This window comes from Pygoscelis adeliae, unplaced genomic scaffold (assembly GCF_000699105.1).
Source record: "Pygoscelis adeliae isolate BGI_AS28 unplaced genomic scaffold, ASM69910v1 Scaffold30, whole genome shotgun sequence".
NCBI classification, from domain to species: Eukaryota; Metazoa; Chordata; class Aves; order Sphenisciformes; family Spheniscidae; genus Pygoscelis; species Pygoscelis adeliae.
This window is the reverse complement of record NW_008823915.1, coordinates 1,450,343-1,470,577: the sequence shown is the minus strand read 5'-3', so window position 1 is coordinate 1,470,577 and position 20,235 is coordinate 1,450,343. Positions and strand designations below refer to the sequence as shown.

At 42.8% G+C, this 20,235-nt stretch overlaps 1 protein-coding gene across 1 annotated transcript; it reads right to left on the bottom strand.

Annotated features, from left to right (window-relative positions):
* Positions 1–423: 423 nt before the first annotated feature.
* SAP130 (Sin3A-associated protein, 130kDa) lies at positions 424–19,457 on the bottom strand. The gene is made up of 19 exons (XM_009318924.1): positions 19,251–19,457; positions 18,491–18,649; positions 16,683–16,794; positions 15,031–15,155; positions 14,080–14,204; positions 13,344–13,494; positions 13,044–13,134; positions 12,658–12,762; positions 11,447–11,588; positions 11,054–11,175; positions 8,063–8,365; positions 6,864–7,041; positions 5,485–5,589; positions 4,368–4,729; positions 2,685–2,933; positions 2,249–2,374; positions 1,198–1,301; positions 820–952; positions 424–510 (listed from the first exon to the last, which is right to left on the bottom strand). Exons 1-18 carry the CDS (start codon positions 19,359–19,361, stop codon positions 860–862), a joined length of 2,763 nt encoding a protein of 920 aa, XP_009317199.1. The 5' UTR covers positions 19,362–19,457; the 3' UTR covers positions 424–510; positions 820–859.
* Between the last annotated feature and the right edge of the window lie 778 nt (positions 19,458–20,235).

The following is a 20,235-nucleotide window of genomic DNA, read 5'->3' as shown; positions in this document are numbered from 1 at the left end:
CAGAGTCATTATTCTGGCTTTACACCTTCTCCTTTCGCTTTAATTTGGATACTTTCTTGACAGTTCCATTCTTGTTTAGAAGCTTCAAAACACGATCCTTGTGATCCAAGACCTTTAGCATGGAGTCTCGAGCCTCGTTGATTTGATCCATCACAAGTTTACACCTCTGCATATTCCCCTGAAATGAAACACCGTCATCATTAACAGCAGACCGTCTAGTCTAAGCAACCACTGTACCTTTTCGTAATACCACTTGTAACTGATGACACTGGAAACACAGGAAGTGTACCTATGTGATTGTTTTTAAGCCAGCTTTAGCTCTTACTAACTGCAGCAGGATATTTTGTAATTAAGGGTAAAGCAGCTCTGCTGGGTTGAGAGGCCACAGGAACCTACCTGTATCAGTTCATTGATTCGATGCAAGTCATCATCGGTCGCTGCCTTTTTCTTCGGAATGAGTCCCTCCTGCAGGGCAGTCAGTCTCTCATACACATCATGCTCCAGGTTTGTCTAAAAGACATTAGCACTTCATGAGAAGGTTCACCACGAGGCCAGAAAAACATTTGCCCGCATTAAGAAAGCTACACAGAGAAGATGATAATCTGTTCCCCTCTCAGCTGCTCATGTTAGTAATTCAGAAAATGGAGCCTCTGACGTAGAGTGTGGCACTATCATTCTTACTAACATCCTATTTACAGGATTGCTCCACTTCTGAACAAACACGGATCCTAACCAGAACTGTTTCCCCTATTTCTCACAATACTATTCCAGGAATGCAGAGGTTTTGGGGAGTTTGGTGCTAGAATGCAGAGCACCTACCTCACCCCCAACCTGAAACAGAAGCATCCAGGAATGTGGATCAGTGCTGCCTCCTCAGATCAGCCGCACCATCCCAAACAGACGCTTCTTCAGACCTGTGCATCAGCAGGAGGGAGTTGCCAATTTTGATCATCTGTACAAAATACATCAGCTCTTATGTCTGGATCAAAATCAACACTCTACGTTTCCAAGCCACTTATGCCACATTCCTGAGAAAGGGGAAAGCACGTCCCACTCCCTTTGGGCACTACACACCAGCTCCTTTATGGTATCCCAATGTCAGATGACCGTGTACTGAGTTTGTAAAAACATCCTCCTGTCTTACGCCACTCTGTGTTCCCCCATGTTGTAGGAAGCTGGCGAGCCCCATTCACCTACCAGCTGTAGTAGCTGTGCCGCACAGAGATGGACCTTCCACCCTTGTGCACGACAGGATACACCCTTCTGATTGGCAATCTCCTGTAGCATAGCCTTCTTCTCTTCTGTCACCAGGAAATACAAAGATATGTTATTCAAATTTCAAGAGTTTGCCAGGCCTCTCTTCTCAAACAAAAACATTAACCCAACTCTGGCCCTCCGTACATCTTAACAAATGAGAGTGAGCAACGTTTTGATTCGGATAGGAAAATAGCTATCCATCTGCCATGTATCTGATCGCTGCTCTCACCTATTAACAGATTATCTGTATTTCCAGAAAAATTATATTCTGTTTTCCCCCCACCCCATTTAAAAAAAAAAAAAGGTAGTGCTGCTCAGCGTTTCAACACCCTGCATGAAGTAGTAAAGGGTCCATCCTTTACCACTGAAATATGTATCAGCTCCCTCCTTGATGTATTTACGCAGCTGTGAAAACCCAATCTGCTTAAAAACTCTAAGATACTAGCTAAGAAGCCTAGAAAACAATATCTGATCTCTATTTTCCTCATATTAGAAAAAAAAAAGTCTTCTTTAAAAGCCCATTTATTAGTTGACCAGACCAGTTATGCTAGATCTAGAATGCTTTGATTAAACTGGCAAGTTTGTAAGGTAGTAAGAAAATCAGAAAACTAAACTGTAGCATATCACCAGAGCATGTCACTTCTTCGAAGATTACTTTCTTTAGTAAGTTTCTATCACTGTATGTAAATACATTTCTCAATAACCATACAATTTTTTCTTTTACAAAGTCATAGCGAATTCCATGTAGTGTCCTTCCCTTCTTTCCTCCTTTATCTTGAGAGCGGAAGAGGATTTAGGCAACTTCTGGCTAATGAAAGTCATTAGCTCACTTGATCAACCCTTGTTTTCCAAATTGCATTCAAAACCTTTTTGTGGGATTGCTTATCAACACCAGCTAGCTAAGAATGCTCCTAAGACACCGTTACCACGTACGCTGAAGCGGTTCCATCCTGGATGAATGAAACTGTCAAACTACAAGAAGCAGACTGACCTTTTACCCGCACATCACTGTATCTCTGAAAGTGGTGGTAAGCGGCTTTCCAAGGATTGCGATAATGCCGGAGCAACGTGATAGGCGGCCGTGGACGCACAGGGACGTATCTTACACCTTCTTCATCTAGAAGAGGATCCAGGGAGAACTGTATTATCATCATCATCAAGTAGGTGAAAGTAGGAGATCAGCATGACACAGTAACTCCAGCAGAAGATTGGTAAGCACTACCTCATACAAAGTGATGCTCTATATATCAAGAAAGGTTATTTCCCCTGAACGTAACTATGCAGAGAGTGCTGAGAAACTGATACTTGGATTCTGTATTATTTATATTTTCAAAGTGGGAGAATGACAGAGCACCTCCTCGGAGAAACAAAAGGAAGCAAAAATACAGATGTTCAAATAGGAAAAAAGACATTGGAGATGACATTACCTATATACTCCTTTGGAGGAGACTTGCGCTTCTCTGCCTTCACCAACAAACTTTTGGCAGTGGATTTCTCATCATCAGTGCTGTTTGTTTCCATCATGTCCCCTTCCTCTGTGGAGATGACATGCTGCTGCTTACGGGGTTTCTTCCTCGGGGAGGCACCAGGTGGCAAATCACTTGGAGGCATTGAAAGGTTGTTGGCCAGCAACGCCAAAGACGGAGACACAGTACTTGTAGGCAAAGGAGGGACTGCTGAGAGGAAGGAAAGAGGAAGAAAACCCAAACCGTCAGTAGTGTAAAGGTAACACATTAACATTGTTTGAACACTACCTCCAACAGTAGTTGCTGTTTCAGTGCACTGTGAGGAGCGTGGACTCCGTTGTATGTGCACTTCAGCTCCACGTGTGTAGAAGGCCAGATATTAAGCCAGCAGCAATTGCTAGGACAAGCCTATACCCTAAGATCTTTAGGGTCTCACATACAAAAGCATACAGAACGAGAGCAGAGACAATTGTCCCTCAGTTCCTTCATATTCGAAGCTTATGTTAGTTGAACGCTACAAAAAGGAATCCACGCTAACATCTGTCTTGTGTTACTGTAAAAAAAGAAAAAAGCTATCTTTGTACGTCTGCCAGCACAGATCATATTCAAGAGCAGGCAAGTCCCTCTCCTCTTTGTAATGTTAGTAGAGAGTCACATACAATCAAATCAGGACTGCGGTACTCCTTGCAAGAGTCTACTTGTACTGCCAAGCCAACAGCGCCACGTCAGTAGGTTACTGCACCAATCGACACACTCTGAAGTTGGGCAGCACAGCGGCAGGTAGCTTGAGGGAACACTCCTTGACAGTCAGAGGGAAAAGCTCAGTTGGCCGTGACTAAGGCTGCAACAAAAAGTTTCTGGGATGGGATCTCTTGACAATTGGGCATACCCACAATTGCCAGTAAGAGACAATAGAACCCTGAAGAGCCTAACGCTATCTGCCTGTGCTCCAGAGACATCTGTAGCAAGCAGCTTCTTCCATCAGAGAACAACATACAGCTTTAAGGAGAGGGATGAAACCAACAACTAAAACAGAACTCTGATACCACATAACCCGTGAACGTGGAATGTATTTGTATCATTTTGCCACTGTATAGCGCCTGACCTGAGATCCATAAGGATCTGAATTTCACTGATCATACCATCTGATGCAACTATGGCCAAGTTGCTATCATAAGTAAGGCAATATAATGAATATTTTTAAAAGTTCTAGAGAAAAAATATCCATGAATCACAGGAGGGCCCTATGAAGTCCTAGTCTGGTCACTAATCCTTCACATACAAGAAAGGCCCTTGGACCTGAACAGTAGGATTTGTGAGAAAACTGAAATTAACTGTACTAATTCATAATATATTGGTACTGCTGCTGAGCGTGTGCATTTTAAGCAAGGAATTCACACAGACTCTTCGGAGTTGGATCATTTGAACATGAACAAAGCAGTCGCAGTAACAAGTGATTTCATGGGAGATTAGGGAGAAGGCAAAGAACTTTATGAGTAATAAGGCGTATGGGAACCCTTTGACTGGTATTCTGTGCTACCATGAAAGAGATGCAATTTCATTTTCAGGATGGAGGTGTTGAAATCCTCCTAATTTCTACACTGTCTCAACAACAGAAGAACCTGATGATTAACAGCCACCTACCAGATACTGGTCGCATTATGTCCATAGGCTCCACTTCCTCTTTGATTTTTATCTCTGGTACCACAGGACCCAGCACTGCTGACAGGGCACCGCTCATGGTTGATGGAGGAGCGGGTGCCGCCACAATTGTGGTAGAAGTTGGTGGAGCGGCCGGGACAGCTCCTGGAATGGTGGACAGGGCTGCTGCAGGCTGCGAAGTGGGACTGGCTGCTGCAATGATTGTTGGAATGGCAGAGGGGGGTTGCTGAGAGGTGGGGGGGACCGCAATGGTGGGCTGCTCGCCGCCTTGATTAGACACCGCCTCCATAGACACAGTGACTGGAGTGGCCATGGACACATGAATTTCAGGTTTTGGCTTAGCACTGTAACATAAAAAAAGCAAAACAAGCTGAAGTTAACTGCATCTCAGTCATGACCACCTAGCACAAACTGAATGAGCTGAGCTGGATTCAGACTACCCAGTTTTTCCTGCACCCGCAAGTAACACCTGGCTCAGTAACATGTTTAACAACAGGAGAAGGTGTCATCTCAATTACATTTCCTCCTCCACTCCCTTTCTAATCCTTTGTATTTATTACAGACGGTATTTTCTTCCACTCACTGTAACAAGCAAATCTCATGACTAATTCCAGGTAACTTCAAAATACTTGTAAAAGGACCAATACAGTTTCACGATGCAGACAAGAGGAACTTTTACCTAAAGCTGTACTGCCTCCCATCCTCTGTTTGCAAGAGCTCCCACTGTGGCTAACAGTCATAAACCAAGAAGTTGTAAAGCCACTGAACTCATGTGAAGCAGGGTAGAAGCTCCATTTACCTTTCTTCAGCATTAATTTTCAAGTACAATAGAAAAAAAAAGTTGAGGCCTATCCTTTACAACAGCAGAGGGTTTTTTGTTTGTTTCTATGAAAGCTCATAACCACATCTTTTAAGAGGCTACTGCCTCAGCTTCACAGCAGCAGAACTAGTCCAGTCTGTTCAAAGTCATCACACTGACAAATTCAATATAGGTTACATTTCCCAAAAGAAAGGAAAATGCTCCAATAGCCAGAGAATACAAATCAAACAAATATAATGAAACTATTATGATGCAGTCGGTTGTTTCCTAAAGTCTTACCCAGCAGGCCTTGGTGATCCAGATGTGCTTCGCATAGTGCTCTCGACACGCGTGCTAGCTACTTCAGGTGGCTGAGGTGGAATTAAGCTTTTCCGGACTGCCAGCCTGTAAAAGACAGAGAGATCTAAGATTCCCGCCTCCCCGATGCAAAGACAAATACCTCTGAGAGGAAAGGAATCAACCCTCTCTTGCCCAAATCAGGATAGGAGTTACAGCTGTATCATTGCACTCTGTCTTCAGTATAACTGATTTGCTACAGAGGCTCATTTGACCTTTCAAATTAGATGTTATGTTTTATTTTCTTTAAAGATAAAAGATTAGTTGCTCTGGCCTAGTCCAATCCCCATTTAGGGCTTCTCCAAGAATGCCAGCTTTACTTTCATCCTGCCAGTCAGAGCATCTTACTGAGATTGCCAGGCTCCAACAGCGGACAAAGGGAGGTCTGGCCATGCCACTGTCCTCCACTGCTATTTGAAGACTGAGCAAATCATCTGGAACTAAACTGTGCTCAGACAGGCATCTGCTTCGTTTAGTTGGACTAGACTGTGTCAAAGCCTGACTCCAAGACCTCAAGCCCTGAATGTGGATGTTAGGCAGCACAGGGCTAAATACAGAGAAGTATTTTAGAGACTATTCAGTCTCCTGTGGGGCTGGAAGTCAAATTGTTGTCCAAAATAATCAACCTCTCAAATGGAAACATTCTTTAGTGATCTACCTCTGCTTCTTTAATTTCTGTTTCAGTTTTACAGCCTGCAGCTTCTCTGCCTCAAAAAAGGTTCCACCCAAATAAAAAAGTATGCGATTTTAGTCTCATAGGACACATCAGTTCCAAACATTTTCAGTCATTAGTCAGGAGGAAATGCATTGTTAATTCTAAAGCTGTCTCTTGCCTCTTTATTCAGGCATTTAAAATTAGACAGACAACATAAAATATTTTAAGAGTTTAAGTTACTCCCTCCCTTTTTCCTAATCAGATTTCACAGCAGGGTACTAATCCTATCCTTTCTACTCATCCACATATTCTTCCAAGAAAAGCACTGAAGACAAAGCACGGAATTCTAATTTTAGTAGATTATGAACTCTTTGTTTTTATTACACTAAGCAAGAAAGCCTCAAATCCACTTTCCCTCAAAAGGTCACTTTCAAGAGCTGGGAGACACGCTGTCCTTCTTCTCATTTTATTACTGACAGTAAGAGAAAACCATATCCTATCCTGGGGGAAGAAGAGAAGTGTGTTTCACAGATCAGCAAGTTACTCACAACCACTGCTGACTGAGTAATCTGCTAGAACTTTTTCTTATCTCCACTGAAATTATTCCATTTAGCCAGGCTAGATTGGACAGAAGTGTCATTCACATGTCATCTTCAATTCTACTCACCCATCTGTGGCTGGTTTCTTCCGGAGAATGCTTGGGCGCGGGGAAGAGCCCTGGGCTGGTGCACTGGCACTGGCACTCTGGCTATGGGTTTGCACAACCGTAGTTGCTGCAGAAGCTGTGTTGAATGTGTTGCTAATAGGATTGGCTACAATGGTGGCTCCATCTGCCAAGACTACTGCTGGGAAGGATGGACATTGACACAGCAGAGAGAAGAACAAATACAGAGAGGAAAAAGCAGCAGTCACTTAAGGAAATTCGATGACAAAGCAGGTGTTTGCAGAGCACATGTTGTCCATGCTCCCTTGACTCCCTCAATCTTTAACTGCAGAGCTTTCAGGCTTTTTTGTAAGCAATACCTTTGCTACAAGCAATCTGATCACTGAACCTTCTGCAGGGAAGATGGAAACTACCTCCTGCCTAACAACTGCTGCTAGGGAAATAATCTTTTCCAGAAGAAATGGAAAACGCAGAAATCGCCAGGGAGATCACCAACACAACTGGGTCAACAGAATAACACTCCTGGTGGAGTCTACGTGGCAATACATGCCACTTGTAAGTGAGCACCATCAGCTGTGTTTATGTTCTGACCTTCTGCCAAAGCCTGTTTGGCCAACTAACTGATGCAGAGCATTGAGACAGTTAGGACGTCACCAAGCAATATGTCTGCCAGCTTTGCAACAGCACGTTCTCTTGGTTGCCATATCCCTTTTCTTCAGTAAGTTCTTGGGGTTGCATCAGACCAATCGTTTTTAATGAAAGACTGTTTCTATCACAGTCCAAGATCAGGTTACCAACTGCTGAGGGTACCTGGCCGTATTTTAATTGCTACTGTGATCTAGTGAGTAGCCGGAACAGTTCAGAGAACATCATTGACTTGTAAATGACTTTTCTGACAAGGCCTTACTGAAGAGAACTGTTTAAGCTCAGGCACTACCAGTCTTATCCACTGAAGTAACCCCTATTCAAGGCTACCCACACATTCCACCCGATACGCTTAAAAAAAATAAATTAAGAAATAGGTAAAAAATATTTGCTGAGAGAATACGCATATAAATGTATTTAGTGTCCACTACTGGACCACAGAGACTATAACAAGACCATTAGTCAGAGTAAAAGAAAAAAAATAAGCCAAATTTGTAGGACAGAAGTTCAGTTGCTCTGACTAGATCCAAAGCATGGACTTTGCTGGTTGCTCGTACCTGAAGTCTTGGTGTCAGCTTGTGGCTGCTGAGCACTGATTGGTGCTGGCTGCAGTCCCTGTGTGCCAATTGGTGCAGCGGGGTGGAGTCCTTGTGTCCCAATTGGTGCTGGCTGAATGCCCTGGGCACTGATTGGTGCCGGCTGGATCCCCTGCGCGCTGATGGGTGCCGGCTGGATGCCCTGGATGTGACGGGCGTGAGACGCATCTACAGTCATCAGCTGCATGGGGTTGAGGTGGACAGTGGAGGCCACTCCTACGCCAGTCTGAGCCGTGATGGCCGAGTTGGGTGCCTGGGCTGAAACTGTGAGCAGCAACACAGACACCTTGTCACGCCTACCCAGTGGGTCGCCTCAGTTCCGCCTAGCACCTCTCACTCAAATATTTACTTTCAAAGACTACTTTGGCTTTGAAAAATTAATTTGCCAGCCTGCTTGTTGCAGTAGTAAATTTGAGAGTGGACAGACCAGATTGTCTGCCAGAAGAATGAAACGTTACTATTTGTTTCCATTCCATTTTCTATTTCAAATTGCAACAAGAGAGAAAAGATCCAAGTTTAAGTCCACTTTTGGTTAGACTCAAATTATATTTCTGTACCCAGCTTCCAGCCTCAGAAAGCTGTGCACTATTTTTGCTCAGTATCTTACTTTACAATGCTTGTAAGTACCAACACTTTGCATTTGCCCTGCTTAAAAAAAAAAAAAATAAAATAAATCAGAAGCCTAAGCCATTTCTTTTCAAAAGACAGTCTTTCCGCAGAGCTTATTATTGCATCAATTAAAAACACCAAACCTTTGACTGAACAAAAGCAAGCAGAGACTCAAGCGCAAGTACCTTAAAACAGGTCTTACTTCCTTATCCCCTTTCCCCAGCCACATAGTCATAAAAACAAATTTTCCTTAGCACAAGTGGACAAACTGTTCTGAAGTTGAGTACAATCTTATCTGACTTAGAACAGGGCTTGCAATTATAGGCCGGATCCCACAGCTAAAATGAAGACGCAATCTTTTTGTGGCAGAACAATGTTCCCAATGAAGCACCTGCTCTAAGTTCAATTAATTTATTTGAATTACAGCTCTGAGCAACTACGATTCCATCTTTCCAAATCTACTGTATGGCACATTACACTCCTCCCAGGCAGCATTTAACAATGCTGTTAGACTACCTGCAGTTCCTGGATCTCCAGATTTCCACAGTCTTTACAGAACAGTACCACCATTTCTGCAGCCATACACAGAATGCAAGTGCGAACTTGCCAACAATGGACTTGCTTGCTAACAATGGAGAGCCCTCTCATCGCAGAACAAGCTGTTTTTCTCATTGTCACAGGATTTCGATCAAGTTCTTGTGCTGACAAGACACTCTAAAAACAGCTGTCAAAACCCCGAAATCCAGCACCAGGTCCCTGAAAACAGCTTCTGTATAAAGTATGGCACATCATTTCTCTTAGTGAACACCTTATGCAAAACACCCCTGTTGCAGAACTTTCCATCTAACAAAATCCTTTTTGGAGATTATATAAACACAACCAACATTTGGAAAGCCAAAGCCAACATTCTTCCTCAAAATTCTGTATTAACACTCCTTATCTCAGTGATCTTTTTGAAAGTCTCCTCCGCACTAAGCCCTCAACCGGCTGTGCTCAGCACAGGTGCATGTCCCTCCTGACACCTTGAATTGTCCGCTTTGAGTTATCACCAGTTACTGCCATAATTAGTACCTTCAACTGATGCTTCAAGTCAATTTAACAAGCAAAATGTCTGTCTCCATGAGCTTGCTGAAGAACCTACATCTGCTTTTTGAAAAATTAGCATTGGCCTACCATCACCCCAACATGCTACCGAAACTGAAACTCCTGATAGTCTGCAACCATGTTCTATCAGGGGCTCTGTAACCACTCCTCAACCACAGCTGCCAACACCAAGTACCACCACTCACCTGCACGCTCCCCTTTAAAACCTTCAACCAAAGTGCAGGAAGGTACAAAAGCAGCTCACCTGTCCCTTTCGCAAGTCATTTAATTATCGTGAAGCCCACCTCAAATCCTGACATGACATAGTCAGGACTTGCAACTTTTCACTGGAATTTCAATGACACAAAGAACAGGCCCCAGTAACTCAATTCTCTGTGTGTACTTTCCCGTTCAGCAAATGGGCTTTGCCGCCTCCAAGTCCTTCCAAATTCCCTCTAGACTGCTCAAGGGTAACATGCTGCCAGCAGACACAGGCGTTCCATGAAAATCCAAATCATGCATATTCCTAGGGTTTGGACTGTGGAGATTATCACATTATAGAGAACAGTTCTAAACCACTCAGTTTTACCTAAAAGCGCTCCAAATTTTATCACAGCTTCTGTATAAAGTATGGCACATCATTTCTCTTAGTGAACACCTTATGCAAAACACCCTTGTTGCAGAACTTAGCCCATATAGTCAAGTTTGGGTTGACGATATGGGCTCACATTATACATGATTTTTTTACTGTCTGCAAATTACTGCAACAGCTCAAACACATTAATTGCTCCATTCTTTTAAATAGAACACTAATGCAAAAGTGTGCAATGCAGCTTATTTTTTCCATTTTTGGTTCAGGGTTTTCTCTCAAACTGTACACTCATGTGGAAAGAGACTAAAATGGGCTTGTCAGAACACCAGGGAATGAAGATACATCAAAGAGCTGGTTTGGTTTGGAAGAGTTGAACTGTTTTGATTTGTAGAATTAAAAACTTTTACTTATAGAGATGCAAACCCTTGGATATCAAAAGTGAAACTCCTGAGAAAACTGTTATTAGCTGTGTTTAGTACCTCTGAAGTAGTTCAATACCCCTTGCCCATGAGTTTTTCCCCTCAGTGAACAAGTCGCCAAAGAATTTCTGTGACAAGTTGTCAGAATCAAGCATAAAAGCCTCTTAGCTTCTCCCATCGCTAAAGCTCATGCATAAACTAACAACTGAACAAAGCGTCAAAGTCAGCTCGCCCCAAAGCTTGTCTTACCTGGATACTGGCGAATGGTGGACACCGAGCTGGTGATGGGGGTATAGGTGTGCGCAGTCAAAGGATAGGCAGAGGGCGGGTATGTTGGTAAGAAATACTGGAATTGGACAGGCACCGACTGCCTACAGGCATCAAAGAGAGCAAGTATTACACATACCATTTCAACAGTTCATCTGCAACCCCTGCCTTTGGGCTACTCCCTGAGTTTTGTAATCTCAACTGTCATAAGCTATCGAGTATCTCGACTATCATGATTAATTCGAAACTACCAAATTGCCCCCATCCCGGGTTTTTAAAACACATTATTTCCAACATATCAGAACCTAGAAAAGCAGCAAGGCACTCAAAGCCTACTCACACACACTCTAATTCATAGAGCTGTTATTTCCCCACCTGTTGTCATTTCTGGTTTCCATTGCTACTGGGTTTGGAGATGCCCGGTGACTAGAGAGGGGTATGAGATTACTCCTCTCTGCTGTGTAATCAGACTGGATACGGGGAGAAGTATGCGTGATTTGCTGAGGAACAACTTTAGCTGCATAAAGACAAACATGTAATCAGTTAACAGTCAAAGTTGGAAGACACTGCAAAGGCAAGACTAATTCTCCTAGCAAAAACCCCAATACTACTCCTCCCCCCCGCCAAATAAAAAACCACCCCATCCCCACATGAGTTCCTATCCACAGAGGTGATAGGTTTCCTCAATAGGAAGAAAGAACAAGGGAAATGAAGCATTTTTCATCATTTTGTACCGGAATAGAAGGACATTATAAATGCATATATGAGTTTTACTTCCTAACAGATTAAGTTACTCCAGTGCTCAAATGAATTTTTTTTTCCCCTTAGGATCAGCCCAATCCTTTTTGCTGTCAAGAACTTATTTATCCAAGTTTTCAAAGCAGAACTTGACAGAGACCAAGGGAAATGAGATCAAGGCAGACAAGTATACATAGACAGAGGCCAAGAAAAGAAAGGATACACCTACAGGTGTAAGCTTTACAGGAAACACTGATGTTTCGAGATACAACTTCACTCCTTGGAAATTTATGGCAGGGAAAGATATTACAAGATTTCAAAAGAACAAGAAGGAGGTCATTTAAACAGAGATGAACAAGAGGGAACTTATGCAGTTCTGCAGGAAACACCTTAGGCAGATTCCACATCTAGGCAAATAAGTTTCCCACTTCTAGACCTTAGTGTTTTACCTCCAAATGAACACACTAACCAAACTCGACTAGGCTACACCTAACGCCTCAAGAAGCACAGGAAGGAACTGATAAAATTAACTATAAAAGCCATATTCTATCACCAAGCTGTTACAACTTCCAGTATATACAATGCAGGTTCTGAAATGCCAAAAGTCTCAAGTTCATCTAAAAATTCCATTGAGTAAGTTAATGAGCCACTTTATTACTTACTCCTAGAACATCTATTTCTTCCTGGTATTAAAAAAGCTGCGCCACAGTAGACCTGTTAATTGGTTCCTCCCAGCTTGAACCTATTTTCTTCCCCTCCTTAATTTGCTAATATGCACAAACACTACTAGTATAAACAGAAAATTGAAGCATCAGCTACACACTCTTCTTAAAACTGAAATCACTCACCAACTGGGATGTTTGAGGTCGTGACAGCTGTAGCATGGGAAGAATGGGAGGGCATTGTCATGGTGACAATGGTGCTCGTAGGCGCTTGGGTGTGAGACACAGAACCTAAAGAAAAAGAAAAAAAACATACAAGATCTTTCTACGGAGCCCTATCACACCAGTGTATCTATATCCAAATAAGGAGGGCAAAACCCCCGACCCAGACAACCTCCCTGAAGAACCCAGAAATTTCTCTCCTGAAGTCTGCTCATGTACTTCCAAATGCAGTCTTTACCATAAGTAAAGAATCCTCAAAAGTAATCAGGTCCCACCTTCAAGGAGGAAAAACAACAAAAAATCCAACAAAAAACACACAACTCCCCCACAATAGCATTATGAATACTCACCAGCTGTGGTTGCTGAAGCAATCGTATTTGTTGCCAAAATAGGTGCCACTGTTGCTGCTGCCACTGGAGTACCAGTGAATAAAATGGTTTTCTATGAAAAGAAAAGAAAATCTTTGAGTTAGAAGACTAGTGCATTTAAAATATTTACTTAGTATGGAATCATGCTGCATTGACTGTAAAGAACATGAATTTCTAACCCAATACTAACTCTCTTCCCAAATTTAATCTTAGCGCTCAAGATAGAAGCAAAAGAGAAGTCTAGAAGAAGCAAGAGGTTTTTTTTTCCTTCTTGCAGTTTACCTGAGCCATGGTGTGGAGCTGTGGCTTCTGTGTTCCTATAGCTGGGTGAGACGGTAGCGTAATCCGAGTAGCTGTATCCCTTGGCTGTGCAGGCCGCTGAATACTAATAGCTGCAGAAGGCGGGTGCTGCTGGATAGACAGGGTGGGTCGACTGGAGAGAAAGAAAAATAGTTATGAAGATAACCACGTGGATACTAAATATGAAAGATAAGATGCAGGGACACACATCAGGCCTTGGTTTCTTTCTCTTTGAACGCAGCACTGCTATCAAAGACGTGGTCAAGTTTCTTATGCTGCTTTAACCACACTGTTCTGTCCTCATCTTCTACAAGTACCCAACTAGGAGGGCAGACTTATCAATATCACTTCTTAGAAAAAGACTTCCTGTCAGGGATGCTTTTTGACATTTGCGTGTCATATTTTCACTGTGTCTTCATGAAACAGATGGGCTGAATTAGCCACAGGTTCCTACAACAGAAACTCTGCTTTCCAGGAAGCAGGAGATCACAACTGATCCATTAAGCTCTTTCTTTCTCAGAACACAGAGCAACAGTTCACGTTTACAGTAATTTTTATTCATGGAACTGAAAGCATTTGCACTGTCCAAGCATTACTATTTTTGTATTATATCATCCCACATCTAGAGGATTATCAGCTCTGGATGATTAGCACGTATGTTTCCCCTTCCTGCAGCCTCTGTAAAGTCAGAGCACCGTAGATTTCAAAGCGCCTTTACCTGAGGGTTGATTCTGTAGCATGTGCTGCTGTTGTAGTTATAACAGGGGACTGAGCTCTTGTGGCCGAGACAGTTGCCACCACAGCCGGAGGAATAGTGCTTGAAGTTGTCACGGGAGGACGAGACTATAAAAATGAGTCAAAAAGACACATTCAGAAAAGAAATTCTGCTATTTAGATAGTAACAACTAGGAATTACTTTGCTAAAACTGTTTTTTCTAGATCTTATCACTATGTTTTGGCATTCTAAGACATTTCCAGTCTTTCTGACTTGATCTGCAAGCTCCTAAGCAGATCTGTCCTGGTTTTCAAAGCAGGTATGTCATAGGAATCAGTAACCAACAAAGTTAACAAGACTGGATCCTTGAAGGTCTCTAGGAAAAAACCAAAAGGTCAGTTCCCTTCAGAATGAAAAGAAACCCTGATCCAAACATATACAGGAAATCAAAGGTGATAACATCGGGATCCTAGCTGAAAGCACGAAGTAAAGATGTTTAACTCTTTATCCTGACACTGAACACTAGTACTACTGTAGGGAGAGGCTATCTACAATCTTCTACTTATACGTGAATGTAAGCTGAGATACACAGCAGCATATTAAAATGAGATTTTTTTTTTATTCTACAGCAATATATATATTTAAGAATAAACCAACATAAGCATATCATACCAGACCTTTCAGACTTTAAAACTTCGAGTATATCTAAACTAAATCCTCTTCCCAGTTTCTAAGCACTTTGGAGACAGTTAAAACAAGTCTACGAAGGAAATAAAACCACAGAACTAACGCAACTATTTCACTTCTTGCTATTAGAAACTGGCACCCAAGAAACAGAATTGGAAGAGAGCTGACAGTAGCCTCAGCCCAGTAAATACACAATTAGAAGTAAGTGCCAGGAAGAATTTGGAGCCGGCGGTCAGTGTTCTGCAGAGCTGCCTGGCTGCTACCTGCCTGGATTGGCTGATGAATGATGTGCTGAACTGCTGGCTGAGCTGTAGCTGCATTTGGCAACTGCGAAGCTGGTCTCAGGACTGTAGTTACTTTAGAACTGGACATCACTGCAGCAGCTGCTGCACCTGGGAAACAAACAAAGTGTGTTACAATATCGTGCACCCAAATGACTCCATTATGACCGCAGAGACAGACTTGGTTAGCTGGGATGTATTTCAGTTTGAATGAATTTCATATGTGTATCAGTTCGGGTGACATTGGTTTAAAAGTAAGGCTTGCAACAAATATACGTGAGCTTCACAAAAGTATGTGGGGAAGGGTAGGTATTATTTTAAATGAATTGGCTTTATTGATGCTTCTTAATCCCCTGTAATAACCTTATATTGCAAATCCAATCTTTTTCATTCCAAGCTATGGAAGTCAGTAGAAATAATTCAAAGTTTGATCACTGGGCTAATGTGTAAATAAGTCACCTGATACCAACAATAATCTCCCTGCACCTGATCAAGTTCCGAAGAAAAATACATGTGCAATAGAAGAAAAACAAAACAAAAACCCAACCAACTTTTAAAGCTACAACAGCACAGGGCTTTGGTTAATTTGTCTGCTGTTGGCTGTCTCCTAATCAAAAGAAATTGCTGTCGAAGGCAAATAGCCTTGAAATCATTTGATGGAGTAGACTGCATAGCTTCTATAGATGTTCCCAATTGAAATTATTACCTCAAAAGGTAATATTCAAGTTGAGAGAATAAAAGCAGGACGGGAAAAAAAAAAAGAGAACATGCACTAAATGACAATACAAAGTTTGCGGCAGCTGCCCTGCAAGAATCAAGTGAACGAAACTACATTTTACTTCAGCTACAAATAAAGCTGCACAGTCCTTCCACCTACTCTAGTAAAAGATTAGGTCTTTGCTCATGTCAATTTATTTTTCTTGAGTGACCAAATAACATCAAATATGAAAAGAAATAAAAATATAAATAGTACTCTGAATTCAGATCAGTTTAAAGTTGAACTAGAAACCCATCCCATAAGCTTTTTTGAAAGTAAAACTGCAGTCAGAAATCAGACAGACTGTATCGAGCACAGGGCTTCTTTTAAGGGGCTGATGTCCTGTTTTGTAAGCCGTAGCAGCCAAAACCCTGGGAGACAAGAGCCTGTAGTTAGCACCAGCATTTAACTCAAGGGTAAATGCAAATGCACACAACACGGTATGTTATCATGCACAAAAATGCACAAGTGATCCTGTGACAAGTGGGTACAAGAACATGCCTCACAACTGCTCAGGTGCCACTGTCACAGGTGAACAACGCTTGCTACCAAGAACGTACATGACATTTTGCAGGACAGGTCAGTCTATACCAGTGTGTATTTTGTCTTGAAAGTGTTCGCTGTTTTAACAGCGCAGAACTAGAACAACAGACATGCTGGTAACTGCCAGCATTTTAAACACTGTCACACAGTCCTGCCCTAAATGGCTGAAGGCAACATAATGCTTAAAAGGCCAGCAGTCACCTAGTTATGCTAGCAGTTTTAACAGCTGACATATTAGCTGCGTTAGCCATGAGGAGAATTTTTAGAGGTGAAGGCTAGATGCACCTCCCCCGAGAGGCTGTGAACAGAAGACAGGCATAGCACAGCTTGATCTTTACCTCGGGGTAGGTGAGAAGCTCCTATGTGTAGCGGAGGCCCAGGAGCACTACTTCTGATGATAGACATCTGCACATTGGTAGCCATGATATGATGCAAGTTACTAGGATGCCCCTGCAGAGTTAAAGAAATAACAAAACCCAAAATAAACGATAAGCTGTGTTGACAAGAATTAATGCCTGCACTAACAGTATTACCATATCCAAGTCCCAGACAGAAAAGAGATTTTGTAGACATACTTGGTGTACAAAGGTTGCATGCTTTACAAGTTGAGTGGGGAAAGAGGCAGATGTTTCTACAGGATAAAGTTACAGAACCTGCTGACATTTTGTGTGGAAGATGTAAACATTTTATCTATTTCACTGATCTGTTTTTCTGGTTGACACATGGGTGACAGTCAGTCAGCAGTCATGCACATATCAACTAGAGAGATGGCCTGTCCTGGTTTTGGCTGGGATAGAGTTAATTTTCTTCCTAGTAGCTGGTACAGTGCTGTGTTTTGGATTTAGTATGAGAATGATGTTGATAACACATCGATGTTTTTAGTTGTTGCTAAGTAGTGCTTACGCTAGTCAAGGACTTTTCAGCCTCTTACGCCCTGCCAGCGAGAAGCTGGGAGGGGGCACAGCCAGGACAGCTGACCCCAACTGGCCAAAGGGGTATTGCACACCATATGACGTCATGCTCAGTATATACACTGGGGGGAATTAGCCGGGAAAGGGGTGACCGCTGCTCGGGAACTGTCTGGGCATTGGTCAGCAGGTGGTGAGCAATTGCATCGTGCAGCACTTGCTTTGTATATTCTTTTAACCATTATTATTACTATTTGCCCTTCCTTTTCTGTCCTATTAAACTGTCTTTATCTCAACCCCCAAATGTTACTTTTTTTTTTTCCTGATTCTCTCCCCCATCCCACTGGGGCGGGGGGGAGTGAGCGAACAGCTGTGTGGTGTTCAGCTGCCTGACAAGTTAAACCACAACATGGCCCTTCTGCCATTAGTGACTTTTAAGGCATAGATTCATGCCACCTCTCCAGTAAAGTCAAGAGAATAGTGGGAACCTGGCAAATGCTGCAACAAGTTAATTTTACTTTCTAATAATTCTGGACTTCCCAGGGATATTAATAAAGATAAAAATCCACTGAAACTGCTGCACATCCTTAGCCAGACTAACTCAAATCCACCTAAAGGCACTTTGCATCAAAACCCTGAGACTTCAGAGCAACTGAAGTGATGGGCAACTGGCAAACTAGTTTCAAATCACAAGGACTGGCTCTGCAGTCCAAGTTGGGGGGGGCGGAATTTCTAAAGCATTATCTACACTTTCCCCCCCTCAAATTTTGTCACTAGTGGTTGAATAAGAATACACTGCAAAACCATGAACTGTTCACCAGTCTCTTCTCATCTGCTCCCAGGACAGCTATAGAACACTGCAGTGATGAGCCCCAGCAGTTTGTCTACACTAGAAATTCCCCAAGTGATACTAAAACAGCAGGAGCTTTTAAGGAAAAACTCAGCTGCAGCGCAGCTTTTGGATATGGCTCTGCTATCATAACCTCACTGCGCTACGTCTGTTGGAGGATTACAACAAATCAGCAGCTTTCTAAAGAGCTAGTGATAACTGAATCTGAGGTTTAATGCTCCAAGCAGAACTGATCCAACAACCAGTGGCCACTGAATGGGGAAGCCTGCTGTCCCTACCTCCCCTCCTGCTGCAAGAGCCCACCTCAGTTGTACCAATATTAGTATTGATCTGACCATACAGTGAGCTGGAACAGAAAAAAAGAAAAACCACAAACAAAAAAACAGACCTGTTGCCCACTGATTGTTGCCACAGGAATTGTTGGAGCCTGTGGTATGTTGCTTTCCATGGTCACAGTAACTTGCCCAGGAACCTTTGTGGGAGCTGAGAGAGTAGAGGGTGGAGCAGGAGCAATGGGCCGGCTGGGCATGGTGGGCTTCAAGGGAGGCTACAAGAAATACAAAGACAGAAACATTGGTAACTCCAAATGAGAGCTCAATGTTGAAGCAGAAACCATTTTGGGAGGTCAAAGCCTGGAGAGAAAGTCAGCTTTGCACAAGGATAAGCATGGTTAAGTATTTGGAGGGGAAGGATATTGGTCATTTAGAGCTATTCCATTTTCATTTGGGACAAAGAAAGGGCATCTTTTGTACTGGAAATATGCAGCTTCTAACATACAGCACGAGTCACAAGTGGAATCTGTTAGGGCTATGGTATTCCCCTACAGACACTGGGTGTTAACAGTTAATTTGATATTCTCATCCACTCCTGCAGAGAAAAGGGAAGATTTCAGAAACTGACTGAAGTCACTCTTAAGAGATAAACAAAAGCCACCCCCCTTAAAAATAATGCTGTGATACTATGAAGTCCTCTGTGTATCATACAGAAGAGCTAAACCCATGAGGCAGTGTACAGTCACTAGAAGCATGCACAGAAAGCTTAAGAAACAGAAGCAGGGAAGTTTTGGGCGTAATTTATTTTTGCTCAACACTCTAACTTGTAATATAGATTGTATTTTTTCCCATCTGAATTGTGAGCCTCCTCATTACCTTCATAAGTCCGTCTGAAAAGGAAAGTGGGACAGCTGGAGTCAAATGTGCTGGTGGTGCTGTCACTGTCACCGGGGCACCAGACTGGACAGGGTGGTGCTGTGTCAACATCTGAACCTGTGGATATGGCCGAACCACCACTGGTTCCTGCTTTTCTTCTCGAGGTTGTATAGAGCCACCAGGGCCGATGTGCTCTCTAGGAGCAACTTCTGAGTCACGACTAGATTCATCACTCACTAGCAAAAAAAAGAAAAAGGAACTCTGAAGAAGAAGGTAAAAAAGGTTAACAAGTTTGCATTGGTCACCCACCAGGTCAGAGATGGGATGTCAGAAACAGTCTAAGTAAAAGAAATTCACCCTTACAATTAAACATATTCCAATGATGAAAACCCTAGGAACTCTGGCACGGCTTCTGCCGGTTCCCCTCAGAACTGATGGGCCTTGTAATGCCGGGCAACCTGGGGTCATCTCTGAGAAGTCCATCTGAACACCTTCTTCAAACAAAGGCTGACTAATTTTTCTTTCAAATGAAAAATACGTAGTTACGTAAGTAACTGCCATAAAGTCCCACATCACACAGGCAGTACTAAAGAAATCTTCATTTAATGTGTTATGTATCTGAATATGAAGCCGAAAAACAAGTATAAACCCTCCTGAAAATGAACCCGCTCCCCCCCAGTCACCTCTGGTAGCCTGCTGAAAACCCGTAATCTTGGCAGGGACAGCAGTAACTGGAATCAGGGCTCCCACCCCATTTTCAGCTACATGAAACGTTCCCAAATTCATGCATCACTTCTGCTAAAAATACATAGAAGACGAGCTGAGGGGTGCAGGCAGCCAAGCAGACACGCTTAAAAGGAGCACAGGAGCCACTCTGCCCTGACGTCGCTTTTCAGAGTCAGCAACTAAACCGATTTTCACGTTGCTTTTCCCACTCGTGACCGAGGCAGCTTTCGGGCTGGCTGCCACACGCCCGCGGGGCCGT